The 21,990-nt window shown below is 36.4% G+C and overlaps 2 protein-coding genes across 2 annotated transcripts; one reads left to right on the top strand and one right to left on the bottom strand.

Moving 5' to 3' along the window:
- The first annotated feature begins 2,254 nt into the window (after positions 1–2,254).
- On the top strand, positions 2,255–4,342 carry LOC103408741 (uncharacterized). The gene is made up of 4 exons (XM_008347568.4): positions 2,255–2,419; positions 3,357–3,510; positions 3,616–3,680; positions 4,088–4,342. Exons 2-4 carry the CDS (start codon positions 3,366–3,368, stop codon positions 4,154–4,156), a joined length of 279 nt encoding a protein of 92 aa, XP_008345790.1. The 5' UTR covers positions 2,255–2,419; positions 3,357–3,365; the 3' UTR covers positions 4,157–4,342.
- A 618-nt stretch (positions 4,343–4,960) lies between these two features.
- LOC103418524 (nuclear pore complex protein NUP1-like) lies at positions 4,961–13,667 on the bottom strand. Its single transcript, XM_029094786.2, has 9 exons — positions 13,292–13,667; positions 12,170–12,213; positions 11,334–11,458; positions 10,854–11,055; positions 10,387–10,689; positions 9,645–9,734; positions 8,799–9,551; positions 7,871–8,280; positions 4,961–7,141 (listed from the first exon to the last, which is right to left on the bottom strand). The coding sequence occupies exons 1-9, from the start codon at positions 13,560–13,562 to the stop codon at positions 5,455–5,457; spliced, it is 3,885 nt and encodes a 1,294-aa protein (XP_028950619.1). The 5' UTR covers positions 13,563–13,667; the 3' UTR covers positions 4,961–5,454.
- Positions 13,668–21,990: the final 8,323 nt, after the last annotated feature.

Below are 21,990 nucleotides of genomic sequence, written 5' to 3'. Positions count from 1 at the left end.
ATTAAATAACTCAAATGAGAATCAACAGACGTAATTAAACAAGAAAAAATAGTGGATAAAAAAGTCAATGGATTCCTCTCTTGTACCAACTAACTATTTAACCAGCTAATGTTATCGTTCGTTACAAATATAAAAAAAAGACATTAACAAGCATGTGCAGAAGAAAAAAAAAAGTGTGAAATGCTTACCTTTGAATTACCGTTGAACAAGATTCTAAAAGTCGCTAGGCGCTAGTCGGGCGGCGGGCTGAGGCCTAGCGCCTAGGCGGCTAGGCGGGGCCTAGGCGGGCACCTAAGCGGACTAGGCGGATTTAAGTAAATCTATCATATTTCAAGTAAATAAGTGTTTGCTTCTACTTGAAATATATATAATTTCATCATAAACTACAAAATAGAATGCATATATATCATGAAGTATTGGAACATAATGAAAACATGTGAAATAAGGATATAATGTTTGTTCATTCGAGTATGCAACAAGTCTTTTACAATTTATTGGAAAAAAAAACAAAATGCAAAATGAAAGTTATGTATTTTTTGTTTAAGTGAGTTGCAACCTAGGCGGGTCTAAGCGGATGCCTAGACGGGCTAGGGGGGTGCCTAGGCGGGCTAGGCGGGTGCCTAGGCGGTCTAGGCGGTGGGTTGGGGCCTAGGCATTAATCGGGGCGGTGGGCTGGGGCCTAGCGCCTAAGCGGGGCCTAGGCGGCGCTAGGTGGGGATTTTTAGAACAGTGCCGTTGAAAGAAAACTTGCTTTCTCGTTTCTCTTGAGAAGAAAAATGAGTATATGGCCTCCATGTGGTATGGAGGATTGAATTAGAATGAATAAACAACTATTTTCAAAATATATTGAAAGAGTTTGACCCAAAAAAAAGTATATTGAAAGAAGAAATTAAAAAAAAAGTATATTGAAAGAAGAAATGAAAAAAAAATTGGTTGGCAGTAGAAAATAAATCACTCAAGAATAAAAGTTATCACCTCCAATTTTTTTCCGAAATGAGATGATTAGAAGTAAGAATTTCTTTGTGTCTTGTCCTCTTCTAATCCTCTTAAAATTCAATCTTCTATATCAAACGAACTCTAAGAGTATGCCAATTTACTCCTTGTACTTATATGTCACTCCTAATTTCCACCCTAAGCACAGTCAATTTAAATGGTTCACTGATTGTCACGCGACCAAAAATAAATGGAATAATAGATGAAAATTTTGGACGTGAAAAAAAGTGATTAAATAAAAAAAATTTAAGGGAGGTAGGGGTGGGTTCGGTTTAAATCGGTTCGGTTTTTTGCCAAAACCGAAACCAAACCGAAATTTCGGTTCGGTTTATTTTTTTTTCGGTTTTTTTCGGTTCGGTTTTTTCCGGTTCGGTTTCGGTTTTTTGTTTTTTTATATTTTTCAAAAAATGAAAAACATTGAAATTTTAAATTTTAACATATCCAACACAATCATAACATAAGCATTCTAACTAGAATCAAAGACAATGAAAATAAACATTTAAAGTTGAACTAAAATCATCAATCAAGTCTTCCAAAGTCCAAACTAACAACCTCACAATACAAAAATCGTACAAATGACTTAGAAAAGTTAAATTGTATGATGTTGTTCAAAGATCAAGGTTGTTTGCTTGTAATTGCATGTTGACAACTTGATTAGTAAAAGTAATGTGTGGGTAGATTTATTTAGTGTGTGTTGGAATTCTTTTCCATCACAAATTACCCAAGTAATCTACCCGAAATAAATGTTTATGGATTCTGTTACATGTTATATGAGAGTAGATTTGGAAAAGAAAGCTGGGGCAGAAGTAGACAGTGCTATGGAGATGGATGTTGGTACTTCAGGAGGAGGTTTAGTTCCGGAACCTTATATGGAGGAGAAATAATAGGTTAGGGTTTAGAGTTTTTATAGGCATTTTTTTAATATTTTGAGCTTAAAGTTTGGCAATTAGCACATTTTAACTTACAAATTGAGTTTAGAAAATAATACCCAAAACAAATAATTAAATAAAAAAATCAATTTAATTAATTCGGTTCGGTTCGGTTCGGTTCGGTTTCTAGATCACTAAAACCGAACCGAACCAAAAGAATTCGGTTCGGTTCGATTTTTTCAATTCGGTTCGGTTTTTTCAGTTTCGGTTCGGTTTGGTTTTCGGTTTTTTTCGGTTTTCAGTTTTTTGAACCCACCCCTAAAGGGAGGTAATTAACTAAAATAGAATTTAAATGTAAAAATTGACATATCCAATTTTCTTTTTTCATTTCATTATTTTCTTTCTAATTTTTATTTAAAGAAGAAAAGAAAAGCCCTAAACCCCCTTCTCTCTGTCTAGCACTCATCTTCGCTTGCAGCGGACCAGAAACCCAGCAAGCATTTCGACGAAGACATCAAAGTCAGAACCTCACTCCTCCGCTCTCAGCCCTCCCTTAGGTACCTTCTACGGTTCTACCATCTCCCACCTTCCATTGTTTTTGTTTAATTTGCTCATGATTAGTGCAATTTATTTAATTAATTAATAAGTATTGTTTGGTCTGTGAGTTTCTGTGTAAGTATGAAAAGGGTTCCTTTATCCTAACCCAAAATCTTGAATTGGATCTACATCTTTGAAATAGCTTGAAATCTCATAGCTTTCTGAAAATTTCTCTCCGAAACCAAAACATTTGAATTGGGTCGAGGCTAAAACTTTTAATTGTATTAGTAATTCAATTTTCGTTACGCAGTTTCATGAAACAAATCAAATTGCTAGTCTTGCTTTCCTTTGGCCCTGTGGGAATGGAAAGATCTCGAAATGTCTGTCGAATTTTCGGTTTGAGTGATACAGGACATGGCGGGCGGGACAGAGAGTTAGGAGGTTTAGCTAAATTGCTTACATGCCCCAACATGAAATAAAAAATATGGTGAAAGACGAATCGATATTGGATACGTGTCTTACTTGGAAGAATGCATCATAATGTTGCAGTCATTTATGTCCTTCATTTTTCCATAGAATTAGTATATAAGGTGGATTGTTGAATATGTGAAGTGACTAGGTCTTGGCATAAACTAAGGTATGTTATTAGTGTTTTTCAAGATTTAGTATACTTTGATTGTATAGACAATGAGGTATGATGCAACGTTCAAAGTATGAATACGTGTCGAAGATAATTCTGACTTGTGATATTGTCTTCAACATTGAATAAAAGCACTGTTAATCAAGATTTAAATTTTTGAGTTCATTGTCCGGAGATAAATTCTTGGTTTCACCATTGTTTGCTTGGCTGTTGTTGAACTGGTATTGCTCCCGTCTCCTGAGCTGATTTCTTTGTTAATTTTTCATGTTTTAAGCATATTTGCCGGTTGGTTTTGGTTTATTTTATTGTGATAAAAGGTGAAGAAGATGCCATTGGGACTAATACTAGGGTTAGGAAGGGCATTTCGTCGAAAGCGAACGTCATCACTTGACATTCTTTCCTCCAAACGTGCCCCTAGGGATTACTACAAGGGGAAGAATTGCAAGCCTACTGGTTTCCACACCCGAAAAGGTTTTCCCCTTTTGCTTTTTTGCAAATTTGACAATGTGCTCATTCAGTTTTTAAGGTAAAAATTACTATTTGACATGTTTTTAAAATTGTCTAAATTTTTTTCAGCTAAGTATGTCGTGCAGCAGGAGAAATTGCCTAACTATGTAGTCCCAGATTTAACCGACTTCAAGGTGAACATGTTTCTGTTTCTCTTACTTTGTTTCATTTTTTTCTCATTCTCATAAGTGCCTTCGCCCTTGGTGCGATGGCAAGTGCCTTCGCCCATGAGCGGTAGGTCTCGGGTTCGAGACTTGGGAGCAGCCTCTCCATAAATGGGGGTAAGGCTAGCCGACATTCACCTCTCCCAGACCCTGCGTAAAGCGGGAGCCTTGTGCACTGGGTACGACCTTTGGTAATATTCATCTTTAAGTTAGAGCTTCCGGTTGGAAGTTCACTGATACACTTTGCAGCTTGGTTGACATGCTTCAACTATGCTATTTTAATGAATACATTTGACCAATAAGTGAACAATTTACTCCTCACTCTCATAAGTGCACACATGTAGTTCTAAATTACGTTTTTCCGTTCTTGCATGCAGCTCAAACCATATGTATCTCAGTGCCCCAGAGAGGTCAAGACTACTCAGTCTGCTGAACCAACTAAATGAGCAAACTGAGTTGCTAGTGTTTGATCTTTTCGTTTATTGTTCTAATTGTGAATTAAGTCGTTCCTGTTGATATATTTTCTAGTAGGGATCGATGTTAGACTGCGAAGAGGTTATATTCTTGTTTGGCATTGGCAGATTCATGCCTTGGACGTGTTAAAAAGTAATAAACTTTCTAGCATTGCTTTATATTGACTCAACTAAAACCTCACCGGACTAAGTTCCATCACGAAGCCTGTGGTGACGGATTGATGTCCGAGAGTTAGCTGATTCATCTGTCACCATTTTGCTTCACATTAGATATGAGCCAACTGTGTTATCCAAGGGTCAGGGCCGGAAGATGCATTTTTTTGCTAAAATTATGACACCCTACTTTTGGTTGGACTTTTGGAGGTGTTGAACTTCTAAGATTTATATCTTTTACTTTGCATAATTACGTTTCCTTTGAAATAATATAACCCTTGTCATCGAAACACTCTACCAAGTATCATATAACACATGATTACCCTTTCGTCGTTTTCAGTTTTCTGTTTTTATTTTCAATTTTTTGAAAACTGAAACTGAAAGCTTATTTGATAACAATAATGAAATGAATCGTTTTTGTTTCTGATAGCTTGTTTGGTAACAGTTTTTTTATTTTGTTTTACCTTTCAATAAATTGTTGTCAATTGCGCGATTCGAGCACAGGTCAACGACTCATCGTGATAATCTCAGGCACCGGTGCGCAGCTGATGTTACACTAGCTCGTCTCATACAAACCTGTACAAAGAAAGACAACGCCAGAACAGGTACCGAAAGAAATTTGAATAGGAACAAATAAAACATTTATTCGGAAAGAAGCTAATATCCGGTATCCCGCTAAGCCAACTCGAAAAATTTAGGTCACCGGCAGAGAAGCTGTGACATTCACAGCTGTTTTCTTTTATGATACAAATAGCAGAGTACACAGGAGTTGATAACGCAATTGCCCAACCAGAAAGCCTATCCCCTACAAGTACTAATACAAAACCATTCACCTACTACATGTACTAAAACAAAGGCATAATCGTTCCGACTACAAACTGGTATAAAATTTGCAAAAACTTGAGCTCTCATTGCAACCACGAAAATTTGGCTCGGTAGTGCAAAGAAAAGGGGAAGAAATATCTGTAAAGCAAACAGAATCATCCAGTCCAGAACCTGAGAAGGCCGAGTTATACCTTCATCAGTGTCGAACCATTGTGGGTGACAACAGCCATCTCTTACCTCTAATATTCACCCAGACAAACAGAGAAACTCCTAACAACCACACCACTGAGTTCTTACTTCTTCCGGGGCCTGTTGTGTTTAACTTTAATTATTCTTCGGTGAGACTTGTCACCATCACCACCACTGGAGCCAACTGAGAAGCTTCCCCCTAACCCCTGATTCGCACCCAAACTACCAGAAGCCTGAAATGGGTTAGGGTTCTGTGAGTTGGTTAGGTTCTGTTGGCCTGCAAATTGGAAGGGACTCGCCGCTGGGGCTGTGGGTGTACCTCCAAATACAGAGGCAGATTGTGAGTTTAAAATCGGCTGTTGACCAAACTGGAATTGTTGACCAAAACCTGGGGCTGTAGGTGTCGATGCCTGGTTAGTGTCTTCAGCCATACTGTCTTCCATGTTCATTTGATCAGTATTACCTGGGGAACCAAATGGAAATACAGGATTGGAGTTGCCAAATGGAGGCTGTGACGGGGCACTAGTAGGTGCGGTTGAAGTGAATGAGAACATGGAAGTTGAGGATGCACCATTGGATGACCGAAACAAAGATCCACTGTTGTTATTTGTAGAAGAAACCGTGGATCCTCCAAAAGTAATAGGCGCATTGATAGTAGTAGCAGCGGCAGACGAGGATCCTCCAAATACAGAAGGCACATTGTTAGTAGTAGCAGCGGCAGTCGAGGATCCCCCAAATACAAAAGGCACACTGTTAGTGCTAGTAGTAGCAGCAACGGAGGATCCTCCGGATATAATAGGCGCACTGTTAGGCACACTGTTGGTAGCAGGAGCAACGGAGGATGCTACATAAGAAAGCCCAGTTGATGAAGATGTAGAGTTGAAAGCGGTGGCAAATACAGGAGATTTACCAGGTTGCCAACTGGCAGCAAATACGTTAGGGGCAGTGCTAGAGCTAATGGAGCTGGGCTCCAATGAGGAAGTAGAAGAACCAAGAGCAGTACCAGTTCCTGAACCAGGGAGTTTGGCAGTAGAGGTTGGGCCAAAAATAGAACTTCCAATAGAGAAAGGTGTACTTCCCGCAAAGCCGTGTGACAGTGAGGATGCTGACGAACCAGGTTCAGTGGATGAATTCTGTGCACCAGATGCAATTCCAGTTGCAGTAGATGATGCCTGGGCAATAGAAGCAGATCCACTGCCAGTACCAAAAAGAGTGCACTGGAACTGGTTAGCAGCACTTGGAATGGCAGCAGATGTGCCAGCAAACAAAGTGCTGCTAAGATTACCAAGGCCTTTGTCTTGTGTGTTGTTGCCTCCAAATGTTTCCTTTTTCTTGCCTTCAAAAGATTCCAAGGGCGAATTTAGTGGAACTGGCGTGACTGCAGTTGAAGCAGTAGGCAATTCAAATTTGACCATAGGCATGGTTGAAAATGAAGGTGCTTGAGCCAAGCTAAAACTGTTGCTACTGTTGATGGTGACAGCAGTTGTAGCGATAACACTGTTTGTATTGGCAGTGAGACTCATGCTACCCGATGAATTTGGACTTGTCAAATTACTGAATACTGAAGGAGCAGAGGAAGTAAATAGAGGGCTTGACCCATTATTCATATTTGAATTACTGGAAGGGGTGCCAAAGGAGACTATGCCTGTGGTTGATGGTGCAGATGGAGATGATACAGTAGTTTTAGGTATAACAAAAGAGTCACCAGCATTTGAATTACTCTTACCAACAGCTTCACCTGGTCTTTGTGGTTGGACAACAGTTGTTGCACCAGATTCAACAGCATGTACACTGCAGATGGAAACATAGATAAATTAAATAATAAACTTTTTGGCAATACATAAAAAAATCAGAAAGTCACCCATACATGAATAGGATTTCCACATGATACCGCTGATATTTTTTTATAGAAAAATACTATTTTAAGAAAACTAGAAAACAAGCTATTTTTTCGTTGTTCGTTGAATAGTTGTATCAATTACAACACATCACAGAAGCAACCCCTCAATCCCATTTCCAAACCTAACCATTACAATTTGAAACTAAAGAAACAAGCTATACTTTTGTTCATTCAATTGTTGTATCAATTACAACCGATCACAGGAGCAACCCCTCAAACCCATTTCCAAACCTATCCACCCGCTCATTAATAATGATCAATCTGGTTGGCGACAAAAGTAAGAACTATGAAAGCTAACTGCCTTCACCCCTAGCAAAGAAGGTTATAGTTCTGAAACTTTTAACAAACATTTACAGGCAGTGTGCGTACACAGTATTAAGTCATACCACCCTCAAGGTCTTTGGATATACAAATATTCAGACCAAATGAAAGGCAATAAAGCAGTTTCATTCCATTTGTCCCTTCAGAAACTTGGTTTTTCTATACACTTAAATCTCCACCTATTTTTTTATAAAAGAAAACAATAAGAAAAATAAATAAATGCAACAGTCAAGAACCTCAACGATGCTTTTCATCAAAACATAAAGATTAAAAAGAAACAAGCGATTTAATACACTGACCTGCTTGAGGCTTCAGGATTGGAGTGTGAGAAAGTTACGTTGACAGATTCACCAACTGCAGGTGATGAAGTAAAAGTAGACTCTGGCAATGCAACTTTGTCAACACTCTTAGAGCCAAACTCAAACAGAGAAGTAGCTGCATCTGAACCCTTAACTGAAGTAACATTACCCCCATAGTTAAAAGTGGGAAGACCAACATGTGATTCTTTCCGGAGATCAACTATATCATATGTAAAGGATGGCTGAGTAGCTACAACATTGGGCAAGCTGGATGAAGATACAATAGGGGAAGATGATGTCTTCACTTCAGAGTAAACAGGAGTATTCTTGGTCGAAATTGCCTCCGCCTTTCCTCTTGAATCGGATGCAACCCCATTAGAATCATCATCATCGTCCAGATCCAGAAAATCCTGCATACCATACCCATAATGTTCAAATTAATTATTTTGAAGTCATATGAATATGCACAGAAAACCAAACATAATAATGAACATTAATGATTTTAAGTTTCCTAAAATTTCAGATAATATCAATCTAGTAAGAATTTGAATTGAAACTAATGGAATCAAAATTGAATTTGTAATAGAAATTTTAAATAAATTATTATTTCAATCTGTATTTATGTCTGTTATTAACATATGATAGGGTTTAAATACCATAAAACTATGACACCGGTTTAATCAATTTGATCATTGGCACTGAAGACCAAGACAGTCAAACGCTTATTATGAATGTTCATGAACTTCTAGCAAAACTAAACAGCTAGATAATCTTATGATTCAAAGGTACAGCCCCTCAGTAGTAAATTTTATGATCAAATTGAAACCCAAACTAGTTATTTCAGGTCAAATTCCAGAGTAGTAGAAAGAATAAGCAAGATAATCAAGAACTTAGCAGAAATAATTGAGAGAAAAAAGCGCAACTATACCTCTTGTGCGCTCATCTTGAATGCCCGTTTCTTTTGTGGAGGATGAACGGAGTTTGATGTGGCAGATACTGTAGTTTTAACATTTTGCAAAATATCCTTCTTTTCTGTTGCAGAATCTGCTCCATTTATTAGTATAGTTGAACTGTCAGAAAGAGCACCGATCCTAAGTGGGCCATTTTCTCTAACCTTATCCTGCTTTTGAGAGGTGAAGTCTTGAGCATCTGGTATCACGTGATCAGTGGAAACATCCAACTTAGAATTACAATTATTATTATTATTATTATTATTATTATTATGTGCATTGTCCAAAAATTTTGAAGAATCCACATGATCCAGGCTTTTCAGAGCCTGACCGTGTAGCATTGATGGTGAAAGCTTAGTTGGCGATTTGTCTCTCACAATATGTAGATTGGACTTAGATGATTTCTCTTTTGGAGAGACCAACTTATCAAGCTGCTCAAGTATTTTGGAAGCCATTTCACTGGACTTTGAGGGAACAGTAGAGAAACTTGTACTAGGACCTGCATTGTCTCCATTTTCTGATAATGCTTTATGCTTAGGTTCACCCAATGATAGTGGCTTCCACAAGTTTTGAACAGACTCAGAACTTATTGTGGCCCCAAGAATTGTAGTGCTTGATACCGGTGAGCTCAAGCCTCTAGAAGAAAGAAGATTAGGTTTTTGACGAATTCTGCGAATGGGACCAACAGATCCTATGTCACTGTCTAAGACTGAAAATCTGCGCTTCGAGGCCTACAAATAAAAAAAAACAATTCCAAATGACATGAATCTGGAGGTTCTAATCACAAATAAAAAGTAGCATTTGATAATCATCAGATATCATACCCCTTGTTTAGATCCAGAAGGCTGGCTGTGCTCCCATACAGACTGAGATGATGATGCACCACCATAAGCATTAAATGTAGACCCAGCACCCTGAATACAAGCAAATACAATGTAAGAGCCGGAAACTATAAACATTATGTATTTTTGTTAAAAGAAATGCTTGTATTAAGATCAAGAAACCAACAAAGAAGCTGGTCAAGAAGACCAACCCAGAACACAGCAAACAAACAAAAATTGGAAAATGAAGACATAGAAAACACCCAGCACAATCAGCTGAGAAAACACCTAAAAGACTTTAAGAGGATAGCCGCCTTCTGGTCTTGCATAAGCACAAGGAGAGATTCCCTGAACTATGAGGAAAAGGAAGCTGGCAGAGAGGGAGAGAGATTCTTTTTTTTTTGTTTTTTTTTTTTTTGGGTATACAAAGATCATTCTATTTCTCTCCATCCAAATGACCCAAATTGCTGCATGGAACATACAACCCACATGACCTTGGCTTCTTATCCTTCCAAAGCAAAGCATGACATTCAACAAGAGAGAATTTTTGGGATTACACAAGTGAATCCAAGTAAACATTCAAAAGGCCTTTGAACAATTGGGGTCTTTGGGAGGCAGGAAACTTTAGCAAATGGCTATAGGTACCTTGAACAATTTAATCTTACCCCACATTGGAACAAACCAAAGGCCTAATCACTCAACTAAACCGATATTATTGAAAACTATATTCTCAGATCAAACAAACCTTGAAAGTAGTTATCGTGTGAACTCGAGAGTATGGCGTTCGAGCCATGCTGTATATAGCAGACCTGCCTCGAGATCTAGGGGTCACAAAACCATTTGGTGGAGCTCCCTCACTGCCAGAATTCCTTGGCACAAGTGACATCATTGACGATTTTGAAGGAAATGGTACACTGCTCAAAATAGGTGAATCTTCATGGTGTGTTTGACTACGCAAACCTAACATTGATGGAGATACTTTTGAAGGCCTACTGCCCATGTAAGCTTTTGCGAGCTCTGCAGGAGAAGCAACATCTTCATCAAGGACCTGAAGACATTTTAACCACTAAATGTGAAAAAAGAGTTAAAAGTAAATATGACATCCAAACTACCGTTTCACAAATAGTTAAAATTAAAGAGTAGCAAGCACAAGACCACGGCCTTCACAACCTAATGAGTCAAAGTATATGAATGGAAAGTAAGTTATCATACACTTGTACTAACAACAGGGTTTGAAGCAAGGCGGCTATCAATCCCATTTTTGTCCAGCAATGGAGTTTTAGGAAATTCTTCCTTTCCGTCATGAGAAACTGCCGATTTTGAAGGTATTCCTTCAGACCTTTTCTCAAGATTCTCAATTGGCATGTCAACAGTTCTTGAATGCAACAGCGCTGTCAATCGATCAATTTCAGATCTGTAGAGGTAATTAACATTCAACACCAAGATAAGCACATGTTCCAAGAAAAGAAAAAAGTTCTAAGCCCCAGAAGTGCCATGGATGAAATCATAAATGCACAAGTCTTACACCAAACCCATTCATCAATTACATTCAAATCACACACACACACACACACTCCCCCTCTCTCTCTCTAAAACATCATTCCCATTCATCAATAGTACTTGAATGTAATAACACTAAGTATATAACAACTTGACTCGACCAAAATTGAATTATGTATAATATCAACTTGCCTGGTAAAGGTTTTCTGCTCTAAAATTTGCTGAAGATCAGTAAGCTTGCCTCCGTCATCAGTAGTACTTGGATGACTTGGATCGGAACATTGATCAATTGTGCCCTTTAGCACTCCAGAAAGATCCTTTACAGCATACATTTACATACAAGATATTGTCAAAATATGATATCAAAATCATAAAAATAAAATGATTAAAAATCTATGAAATGAATTTAACTGAAAATTGTTCTACTTGAAAATATATAATAACATCCCATCATAACTCAATCAAATTAATATTTACACGTCGGTGGTAAAATTACAAGGAATACTGAGCAACAAAAAATGTGGATGTATGAAACATGGACTACTACTCTTATACCAAAGAGTAAAAATGTGAATAAATGGTTTATTAAGGATACCAAGTTTTTAAGGGCAATTAGTTGTTCCTTAATAATGTCCTCTAACCTAACTTTGGCAGTGTATAAAGCCAAGAAGTGCACTTGCAGGAAACTTGAGATGTCCCCTTAACCCTAAAAATTATTCTAAGACGCACTCAACATAGAGGAAGATCAGGGTGCCAAATATTTCCCATTACCTAAATTTCGAGTCTAAACAATGGGAGGGAAAAAAAAGTTCACTATGCTCGTAAGTTATAATACTCAAACACAGGGACAAAGAAAGATCCAAGTATCATATACTGCTTAAAAATCATAGCTCCAAAAAGAAATGATGCAATCTCATCTAAAAACACGACGTTTAATAAAACAATTAGAATATAGCTTACTCCCAATCACTAAGGGCAATGCCCTATCAGTGAAAAAAAATACAATTATCCAACACACTTAAACTTACCATTGTAACTTCTTTCTCCTTCATATTTGCTTCATGATTTACCCCTGATAAAGTAATAGAAGACTAAATTCGTGAGTAGCTAGTAAAGAAACCAATAAAACAGTCAGAGTCTTGAGCTCAGATGAGAAAGCAGATATGAAAGTTTTTTATTTTTTCGAAAAGGGCCAAGAAGAAATTTCTCAATGGCTAATCATAATTTTTTTTTTCTTTTATTAAAAATGAGGGCATCTATAACAAGTACCAAGGCATACAAGATAACATGGACATAAACGCAACAACTGTGAGAGTAAATTAGTTTGACAATTCCCTTGCATTCAAGAAACAAAGGAGCAACCAACCAACTGAAATGTAAAGTCCATTGACCACTGAAAAGGGTGCATCCTTCAAAGAAAAAGATACGAATTATTATTTTTTTTTAATTTTGAAAAATTAATAAGGATGATACAGTACACAAATAAAGTGAAACAGTAATTAAGAAAAAGATCATCAGGGGATTTCAGAAAAGATATCAGAGACTGTATCAATGCAAAAGATGACCTACTATCAATCAAGCTCACTCTTACAAGTACTTCTTAATCCTACCAATTCACAAGCGAAAAAACAAAAACCAAAACCAGCAGTGAATACAAGGTGGAGCAAGGATTCTCTGTCTACCTCCTACCAAAAATAAAGGATCCAAATGTCTTCCTAATAGTGTAACTGTGCATGTATTATTTGGAATTCAGAAGACCAACTTGAATTTTGGATTCCTTCGATTGCAATTTCAAACATCTTTCATTAAACATAAATGAATTTCCAGTTTTTTCTTAAGGCACCACAATTATTGTAATAAAAACAATGAATTCGAAATCTTTATAAACCTAGCTCCAAATCAATAAAAAATTTCAAGGAAATTAACCTCATTTCATTCCGCAGAACAAAAACTGACCCCAAACTCAACCCCCACAAGCTGACCCATATGACAAATTGCTAAAAACAATGAAATAAAATAAGGAAAAACATAACAAAAGGCGTCCCAAGTAACGAAACGTCGAAACCCCAACTCCCCATTAAATGATTAAACCCAAACAAAATGCCCTGGAATAGTAAACAAAGGTAGTCACGAAAGCAGCAAAGCCGAACCTGTAGAAGGCGACTGAGGCGGAGGAAGGCGTTTGCGAAAGACGGAGGAGAAGAGGCGGTGGGCGCTGGTAGAGATGAGACGCTGAGCCGGATCGACGAGTTTCAAGAGCCAGCCATCGTTGGCGGCGCTAGGGTTTCGTAAAGTTGTTGGTGGCCGATCATAGGGTGTCGCTTGGGTGGTCCGTCGAAACGGCGTCTTCCGGAACTTTCCACCCGCACCCAATCCTTCGTATGCCTGCTTCTGCTTCTCTTCCCGCGCGGGCGACGCCATGAGAGAGAGGAGAGAGAAAGAGCACTGGGGTTCAAAATTTTGTGGGGGGCTAGAGAGAGAAAGGGATGGGATAGCAAATTAGGGTTTTTAATTGCACCGCCCAAGAGTATGGAAATGAAAGGGGTCAATTTGATATTTAGCAAAATATGTTGGGGACAGGGAGAGAAGTGACAGAAATATGGGAGTGAGAATTTTTTTTTTATATTGGAATTTTTTTTTTTACCAGATGGAACGGGTTTTTTTTTTTTTTTTTTTTTTTTTTTTTGAACAAGGAACGATAAATTATTTGACTGTATTATTCGAGAAGTAAATTCATATTAAATACCAAATTGAGTATAAGTTTTAGGAAGCTCTAATGAAAATGACTTAACCAAATTTTTCTTAACAAAAAAAAAAAAAACCTAATAACTTTATTTAATGAAAAAGACTTAAAATTAATGAGAACCAACAACAACTAGGTCTTATCCTACTAAGCATCATTGCACTAGATTTTGCACCAAATCCTCTGTTAGCTTCAAGTACTTCATCTATTTAGTTATTAAAATTTAATGAAATGACTTGAAATTTGATGAAAATGACAAAATTTTAATATAATAAGAATAAAAAATGAAATGGGCTTACGCACACATACCCACCTTTCTCTCCCACACTGATTCACTATGTCCCTATATATGTCTATATCTGCACCTATTACCATCTTCTCTCTCTTCACCCATCAACCTCATACTTCTCTCATCTTTCACCCATCACCATCATCTCTCACTTTCACCCATCACCATCTTTCTCACATATCTCCCCCTTAGATCAACTCCAATGGTGGGCTAAAAATCAAATTACCCCCCAAACCCAATCCAACCTAAGGGGAAAATTTGGGCTAAATGTTAAACCAATGCTAGATTTCCCCCAAAATTTAGCCCAGAAATCGAAGTGGGCTCCACCGAACCTAGTGAAAAGGGGCATTTGTGCGCCAAACACAGCCCACCCACTCACCCAACTCGTGCGACGCGCGACGCCTCAAACAGCGAGGGCCCCGCCCATGTGGGCATGTCGGCCACGTTCTGCAATGCCTCCAACAGCTACTTCCATCCAACGGTCACAATCTACAAGCCGTTGGTTAATCCAATGGCCTAGATTCAATTTTTTTATATTTATATATTATTGAATCCAACGGCTGAGATCGAATATAATCAAATCTAACGGTAAAAAAAAAAGATCCAACTGCCCAAATTTAAATCCAACGACTAAAATAATTAAAAAAATTTATTTAACTCAAAATTCACCCAGGGTTGAAAGATTGGTGAAAGTTGAAGGCTTGTTTTATGGAAAATTTAGTGATTTTTTAATATTTATTGGAATTTAAACTTTTTTAGATTAAAATGTTCTTAAAATTAATTTACAATAGTCTACATATATTTTTTTTAATTTAATTTAACAAAAAAATTAGTCTAAGTTCATTCTTTAATAATCCTGGGCTAAAATTTTAGGCCGAAACGGTTGGAGCAGAAAAACTATTTCTGGGCTAAAAGCTAAATTTTTCGGGCTAAAATATTTGGCTTTTAGCCCAACCATTGGCGATGGTCTTATGTCACTCCTTCCTCCCTCTTTTTTCTTTTTTATACTTTGTTATGTATAAAATTTAAAAATTAGTCATATTTTTCAAGGCATAATAACATAAAATTTTATCACATGCCAAAATTCAAAAAAATTATTATCTTAAGACAATCTCCAACCCTTAGCCTAAAACCTAAAATTTTTAGCCCATAAAATTTAGGTTTTAACCCAAAAACAGCTTTTCTGCTCCAACCCTTCTGGCATAAAATTTTAGCCCCAGATTATTAAAGAATGAATTTAGACTAATTTTTTTCTTAAAGTAACTTTTTTAAAATAAAAAAATTATGTAGACTATCCTAATTTAATTTTATGAACAGTTTAACCTAAAAATATTTAGATTCTGACAAATACTGAAAAATCACTAACCGAGACCATGAAACTCGTTAAACACTATGAAAAAAATATGAAACAAATGAAAGATTTTTTTTTAATTATTTTAACCATTAGATTTAAATTTGGACGGTTAATTTTTTTTTTTACCATTGAATTTCATCAAATTAGATCTTAACTGTTGGATTCAATGAATTTATAAATATAAAACTAAATAAAATATATATATATATGGTGGGCCAGCCCCACTAATCCTAGGCTAAATTTGGCTTCCATTTGAGTTTTAGGTTTTAGGCCATATTTTAGCCTTGGGTTGGGTTGAGTTTTGGGGGGCGGGGGGGGGGAATAGAAGTGGAAATTTGAGTTTTAACCCAGGGTTAGCCCAGGGTTAGTGAAGGCCTAATACAAAACAAAACACTTAAAAAGATTTTATTAATAAGAAATATTGTTTCATAAACATTATATTTTCTATAAACAATGGTCACTATTTTATAGAAACAGTGTCATTATTTCTAAAAACAATGGTCATTATTTCTAGATGGTGACACTATTTCTAAAGACGACCACACTATTCTTAGAAAATGGTCACCATTTCTAGATAGTGACAATATTTTTAGAAGTAACACTATTTCTAGAAACAACGACATTATTTCTAGAAATTGTCACTATTTCTAAAACCAATGGTCACAATTTCTAGATAGTGATACTATTTCTAAAAGTGGTGGCACTATTTTAGAAAATTAACTTACGAAATTGTATTATTTTAAAAATGTTAACAAACAGTTAAGTGTTCTTCATGGCTAAAATGTCCCATTATTTTTTGGTGAAGCTTGTGACCCCAATGGGGGCTGCCGGATTTATATGTAGATAATTATATTATTTTAAATGTGTAAATGACATATTTAATTATATTGCAGTCATTGTTTTAGAGAACATAGAGTAGAGTTTAAAATATGGACCTCAAGGTTTATTGATGGAGGTGTTGCTTTTTGTACTAAGTTAGAGTTTTTTTGTAAGAAGAACAAAAAGAGCCAAAGAGAGGGGAAAGAGAGAGGAATGTGGGGTTTTCTTGTAAAAAGGACTAATAATTTGGAAATTTTTTTTTTAAAAAAAATGTACAAGGAAGAGAGACATGTGGGTCCGTAACCTTTTTGTAAGATTAAGACAATTGTTTGTACCATACTTGACTAATCCCGAAACTACGGAGCACCGGTTGATGCGAAAATTAACTTAACACACAAATTAAACCCTATTTTGACAATTATAGTATATATGTAAGTAGGGATCGTTCTTAAACCGGGGATTATGAGATTGCTAAAACACTTTAAATTGACTCAAATAGATAAAACTAAGCTTTAAAACACTTAACTAGACTTAAAAGACTCAAAACAAGTTCACAAGACTCAAAATAAGCTCAAAACTGCCTAAAACACACAAACTGGGCAGTTTCTGACTCTAAACACAAATTTGGACGAATTTTAGTTTTTCCTTGACTTAAAACACTTAAAAACACAATCTAAAACAGATCCTAACTAGTTAGACACTCTAAAGTAAATGGGGATTTGGTTTTGGATGAAAATAAAGTAAACAAAACAAGAACTAAAACTTGGCAGATTTGCATGAATTTGGTGGAATTAGATGGATGATGGGCTAGCTAGGAGGTCTTTCTCCACACATGACACACTTGTATACAAAACAAGTTCCAGTTGCTTTTTCAATGAACCATGAACCTCAACACCCCAAGTTAATTAGGTACGCTTAAATTAACTCTCAGATTTTCCTTAAGTCATTGAATTGAATTGAATTAGCGCATTGCATTCAAATTATTCCTCAAAAGTTCCCTACATGAAAGCGCATAATAGAGAAACAATCAAAGATCATTAAGTTCTATGAAAATCATAAGTGTTGACAAGGCATTCGTAACTATGAAAGCGCATGATACTTATGCCAGGAATTTACTTAACATGATTGTGACTAACAACCTTCACTACTTATGAATATAAGTTCATAACGATTAGGTGAAACTCCCTTATATCCTAGCATCAGATTTATACATGCAAATTAAGTGTGCACTCTCAACTCACATACATAAACAAGTTTTAATTCAAACAGATAAGTAAATTGAATTCACAATTCATAAAATCACAACTAGATGTAATCAAATCATATTGCAAATATAGCCATGGTTTCGAAATTCCCTCTAGCTAAGAGGGGTTTAGTTCCTCATACTCACAAAACAAAGATTATTGAATTTAAACATTGAAAACAAAAGAAAGATTACACCTAAACGTTCCAACAACTCCAACTCGAATGGCAAGCACGTCCAAGGGCTCTCCTCCTTCTTCCTTGCTGCGGCACAAGGTGTGATTGGTGTATTTGGGGGTGATGGATGGTGTATTCTTGTTTAGGATGATGAATGATGGCTGATGAGGGTGAAAGGTTGCGGCTGAATGTGTATGGAATTGTATGAATCGCAAGAATGGTGAAGGTGTTGGAAGTATGCCCACAAAGCCACTCATTTGATGTAATAGCTTTTTGGAATACTTATTATGTTAAACTTTTATATGTTTAATGGAGGGCAAATCTTATTGTTAATCACTGTTTATTGTATCATGTGTTTAAGCAATAAGTGAATCCAAGGAATGTATTTGTTCTAAGAGATAAGTGATCTAAGTGAGTTAGATTATCGAGACCTTTCTCTTATGTTCATTCCTAAAACGTTCCTAGCCATAGGATTGCCAATTGGGCATTGACAATCCGTTAAGGTTAGTATGTGTTATGTTGACTCAAGTGTGAGTATGACTAGTCTCAAGTGATTTGGTGTTGGACACTAAGACAGACACATAGGTGCTCGAAATAGTAATCGAGTACACTGGACTACGATCAAATCAGAGTTTGAACATACATGTCATGTAAGAACTCTAAGGTTGCAATATGCAAAGTAGTCCTTTGACCTGAGGCATCATAGATGTCTAATGGTTAGGTCCTTGATCTTTGATCCTGTCAACGGCATTCCCTCGGAGTGTCCACGGCATTGTTGGGGTCAAGCTATCTAGTCATGTAGGCATATGAATGTACAACAAGGGATCTCTAACCTTCCATGGTGGAGGGAGAATACTCTAAGATATGATTCTAAAGTCTTTGGCCAAAGCAAATGAATATGACTAAAGGAAGGTTGTTCCAAATCATATTCAAGGGAATCATATAAGAAAGAATCACATTGGATAGTAGACATGAAACAAACTATCACTTAAACAATGTGATTAAGAGTATTGTATTAGAGAAGGACCGTATTGCATTGTAGTTGTAACTGGATAGGTTCTCCAACCAATTCTACTTAGCTTGGGTAACCATGACATGCTGCTAGGCGTCAACCATGGTTTGTGGAAGCCCTAATGGTTAACAAACACTAATCAATGAAAGGGAGAATTGAAATGTGGTTTCAATTCATAATCGATAGTTAAAAGTAACATCGCCCACTGCCTCGCTAATTAGAACCTAATGGATCGTACACCGAGTAAGGATGTATGTGAAGAAATCAAATGAAATGGATAAGCAATTAAATGGTTTAATTGAAGAATGGTCAAGATTAATTAATTATACGAAAGGTTCGTATTGGGCTTATATGTTGGTTTTGGGTTTCGAGGCCCAAAAGCGTTTTGGTCCAAAAGGCCCATTATGTTTAAGTTGTATGACAACTAAAACAAAATGGGCAAATAGCCCAATAACACCAAGGAGGCCGGCCATTAGGGTTGGATGGGCAAAGTTTGCTTAATTGCAAGTTTGCCACTCACCAAAGAAATGAAGTATAAATTCAACTTTATAGCTTTAGGGTTTGGTAAGTTGAAATTTGATGAGACATTTTTCTCTCTATTTCTTCTAAGAGGCCGGCCATTAAAGGAAGAAAACATCTAGCAATTTCTTCTTCTTTTAATCACCCATATCATCTTCACAAGATACAACCTTGGTGAAGAGACTTAGAGACATCAAGCTTTTGGTGTTTTGGAGAACAAATCCTTTTTCCTCAAATCATCAAAGGAGCACTAAAGGGAAGAAAACACAAGAAGGATTCAAGGAGCTTGGAGGTGACTTGAAGGCCCTCCACTTGGGTGAATCCCTTGTGTAAACAAGGATGAGCTTCAAGGGTAAAGAATCACTAAATTCTTCTTTCTCTTTAATGTTGTTAAAGAGTTCATTTTGGTTCACCATATACTAGGCTTTGAAAGTCATGGGTTTTATTGAATTGTTTTTGGATGCATGCCTATATTAATGAGTTAATAGTATGCATATGTATTCAAATGTTCATACTTGTTCTTAGCTAGGACAAAATTTTTCCTTCAAGTGGTATCAGAGCCTAGGCCTAGTTTATGGTGAATCCTTTTGGGTTTTGTGACTTTCATATTTTGTGATTTAAATGTTGTAAATGTTACAAGCTTTGTTCTTGCTTTTGAATTTATAAATTTTGCTAGAAAATTTAGCATCTCAAATGTTGTAGATGTATTTCATTTAAGCATGAATATTGGAACTAAAATTTGGTGCCATGTGTTTTGGGAAATTCGGCCAAATCCAAAGGGTGATTTTTTGGGTTCATGTTTGTCTTGTTAAAATGGTTTTAAAGTGACTTTTGGAACCCCTAAGTACCCTAGGATGTTAGCCCTCTTTTGAATGGTGAAAATTTGAGTTTTGGTAAGTGAAAACATTCATGGAACTATTATGAGTTTTCATGAGTGTTCTTCAATGTTCTTGAAGTTCTTGCCAAGAACATAAAGTTTTGAAGTTTTGATTCAAAAGTTTTATGTTTTTCATAAAGTTTTGGTTTAAATTTTGATGATTGAGGTTATTGGTGAGATGTGATGAAATGATTTTAATATTTGTCATAATTAGTCATAGACTTTATTTTTTCAAACAAATCATCACTTTCATCCTTTTCCTCACCCACCAAAAACCACTAGCAAAATTTTTTAGATTTTTTTTCAAATTTTTCCCAAATGGCCGGCCACCCCAAGTGGGGTTATTTTTGGGGCCTTTTGTGCAATTACATAAAGTTTTAGATACTTTTATGTATTTGCATTTTAGCCCAAAAAGTTTACGTTTTTACGTTGTGGCCCAAATGTTGTGGTCATAGTTTCCTTTTGGCCCAAAAGGATGAGAACAAAATTGTTTTGTCTCTTTAAATGAGAATTGGATTTTCATTTCATTTAGTTCCATTTAAATCAATTCTATGGATCCAAAAACCAATTGTTTAAAGTTGTTTTCTTAGTTAATTTGATTGATTAAGAAAAGGGTGATTATGAACCAAAGGCCACTATAATTGAGCTATGTGATTGGCCGATTAACATTATGAATGTTTGGGTTTTAGTAGAATAGATTTGAATGTAATTTGATTAATTCAAGTTGTTGTAAATGGACATAAGTCCATCATTTGATTTATGTTGTAAAAGGGCATAAGCCCTTCTTATTATTTCATGTATTCCTTTTTTGTTTATATGTATGCAAAATGGAATAGTTGGGTCCAATGCCCAATAGGAAATAACGGTTTAATTGGATTAAACGCGTAACTAAAATCAACAACTACCTACCTTAGACCCAAGGTCCAACACAAGGCTCGTGTTGGATCAAATTGAACGGTTCATAATCATCCTTAAACCTAATATGACTATAGAGTCCATATGAGGATGCAATGCATTCGTTAGTAGTTCTATATAGTCTCGCTTGTTTCTTCGAAATAGTGGGAGTATTATAAACTACTAATTCATATTAACTTGGACCAATGGTTGTGATAGGCCCAAGTTCTTTTAATATGATTAAAATGTTTTGATGTAGCCCAAAACTAATCCCTCAAAACGAATATTAAGTTGATAAGCGAGAGATGCTTTGAACATCTCTTCGTAGGCCTTCCACCGTGGTGGGCTTCAATCGTTTGTGACTCATACACCGTATTCGTCCAGTTCTGGGGTATGCAAAGTATGTGCTTACATTCAGGAGAAGCCCATAAACATATGATGAAGTGAAAGTAGGCAACGAGTATGGCCAATATGGAGTTCTTCTGAGGTCAGTCTTGAACCCCTACTTGAACTAGCATGGTGGGAATAACTTAACTAAGTGCAATGGTGCCAATATGGAGTTCTTCTGAGGCATCATTCTCTAGAGGCCAAACACGATGGGTAATTACAAAAGTTGTAAATGAATAATGCGTTATTCTCTCATCATTATTTTTGCTAGCCAATATGGAGTTCTTCTGAGGTGGGCTTGGTAATGGTGAGTCTCCCATAACCCGCTAAGAGTTCAATATAACTCTCGAATTCTATTGAGGGATGTGGAATTTGCCAAAAATAGTGGGTGGTACTATTTGATTCAAAGACCCAATCAAATAGTTTTAAACAACAATCTAATACGATTTCTGTTATGTTATGTAGTGAACGACATGCCTAAAATTATACCCACCATTATACTTGACAAAAGGGGCCTTAAGGGCCAACGTTTCCTT

This window comes from Malus domestica, chromosome 02, assembly GCF_042453785.1.
Source record: "Malus domestica chromosome 02, GDT2T_hap1".
Taxonomy (NCBI): Eukaryota; Viridiplantae; Streptophyta; class Magnoliopsida; order Rosales; family Rosaceae; genus Malus; species Malus domestica.
The sequence above is the reverse complement of the archived record's forward strand: the minus strand, read 5'-3'. Positions and strand labels throughout refer to the sequence as shown.

What these genes read in the sequence shown, in the direction of transcription:
- LOC103408741 (XM_008347568.4), top strand. Translation starts at nt 3,366, where the DNA reads ATGCCATTGGGACTAATACTAGGGTTAGGAAGGGCATTTCGTCGAAAG. An exon ending in TGGTTTCCACACCCGAAAAG is followed by an intron (nt 3,511 to 3,615) that starts GTTTTCCCCTTT and finishes AATTTTTTTCAG; the next exon opens with CTAAGTATGTCGTGCAGCAG. An exon ending in CAGATTTAACCGACTTCAAG is followed by an intron (nt 3,681 to 4,087) that starts GTGAACATGTTT and finishes TCTTGCATGCAG; the next exon opens with CTCAAACCATATGTATCTCA.
- LOC103418524 (XM_029094786.2), bottom strand. Translation starts at nt 13,562, where the DNA reads ATGGCGTCGCCCGCGCGGGAAGAGAAGCAGAAGCAGGCATACGAAGGA. An exon ending in GAGCAGAAAACCTTTACCAG is followed by an intron (nt 11,056 to 11,333) that starts GCAAGTTGATAT and finishes TTACCTCTACAG; the next exon opens with ATCTGAAATTGATCGATTGA. An exon ending in AATCCTGAAGCCTCAAGCAG is followed by an intron (nt 7,142 to 7,870) that starts GTCAGTGTATTA and finishes TTCCATCTGCAG; the next exon opens with TGTACATGCTGTTGAATCTG.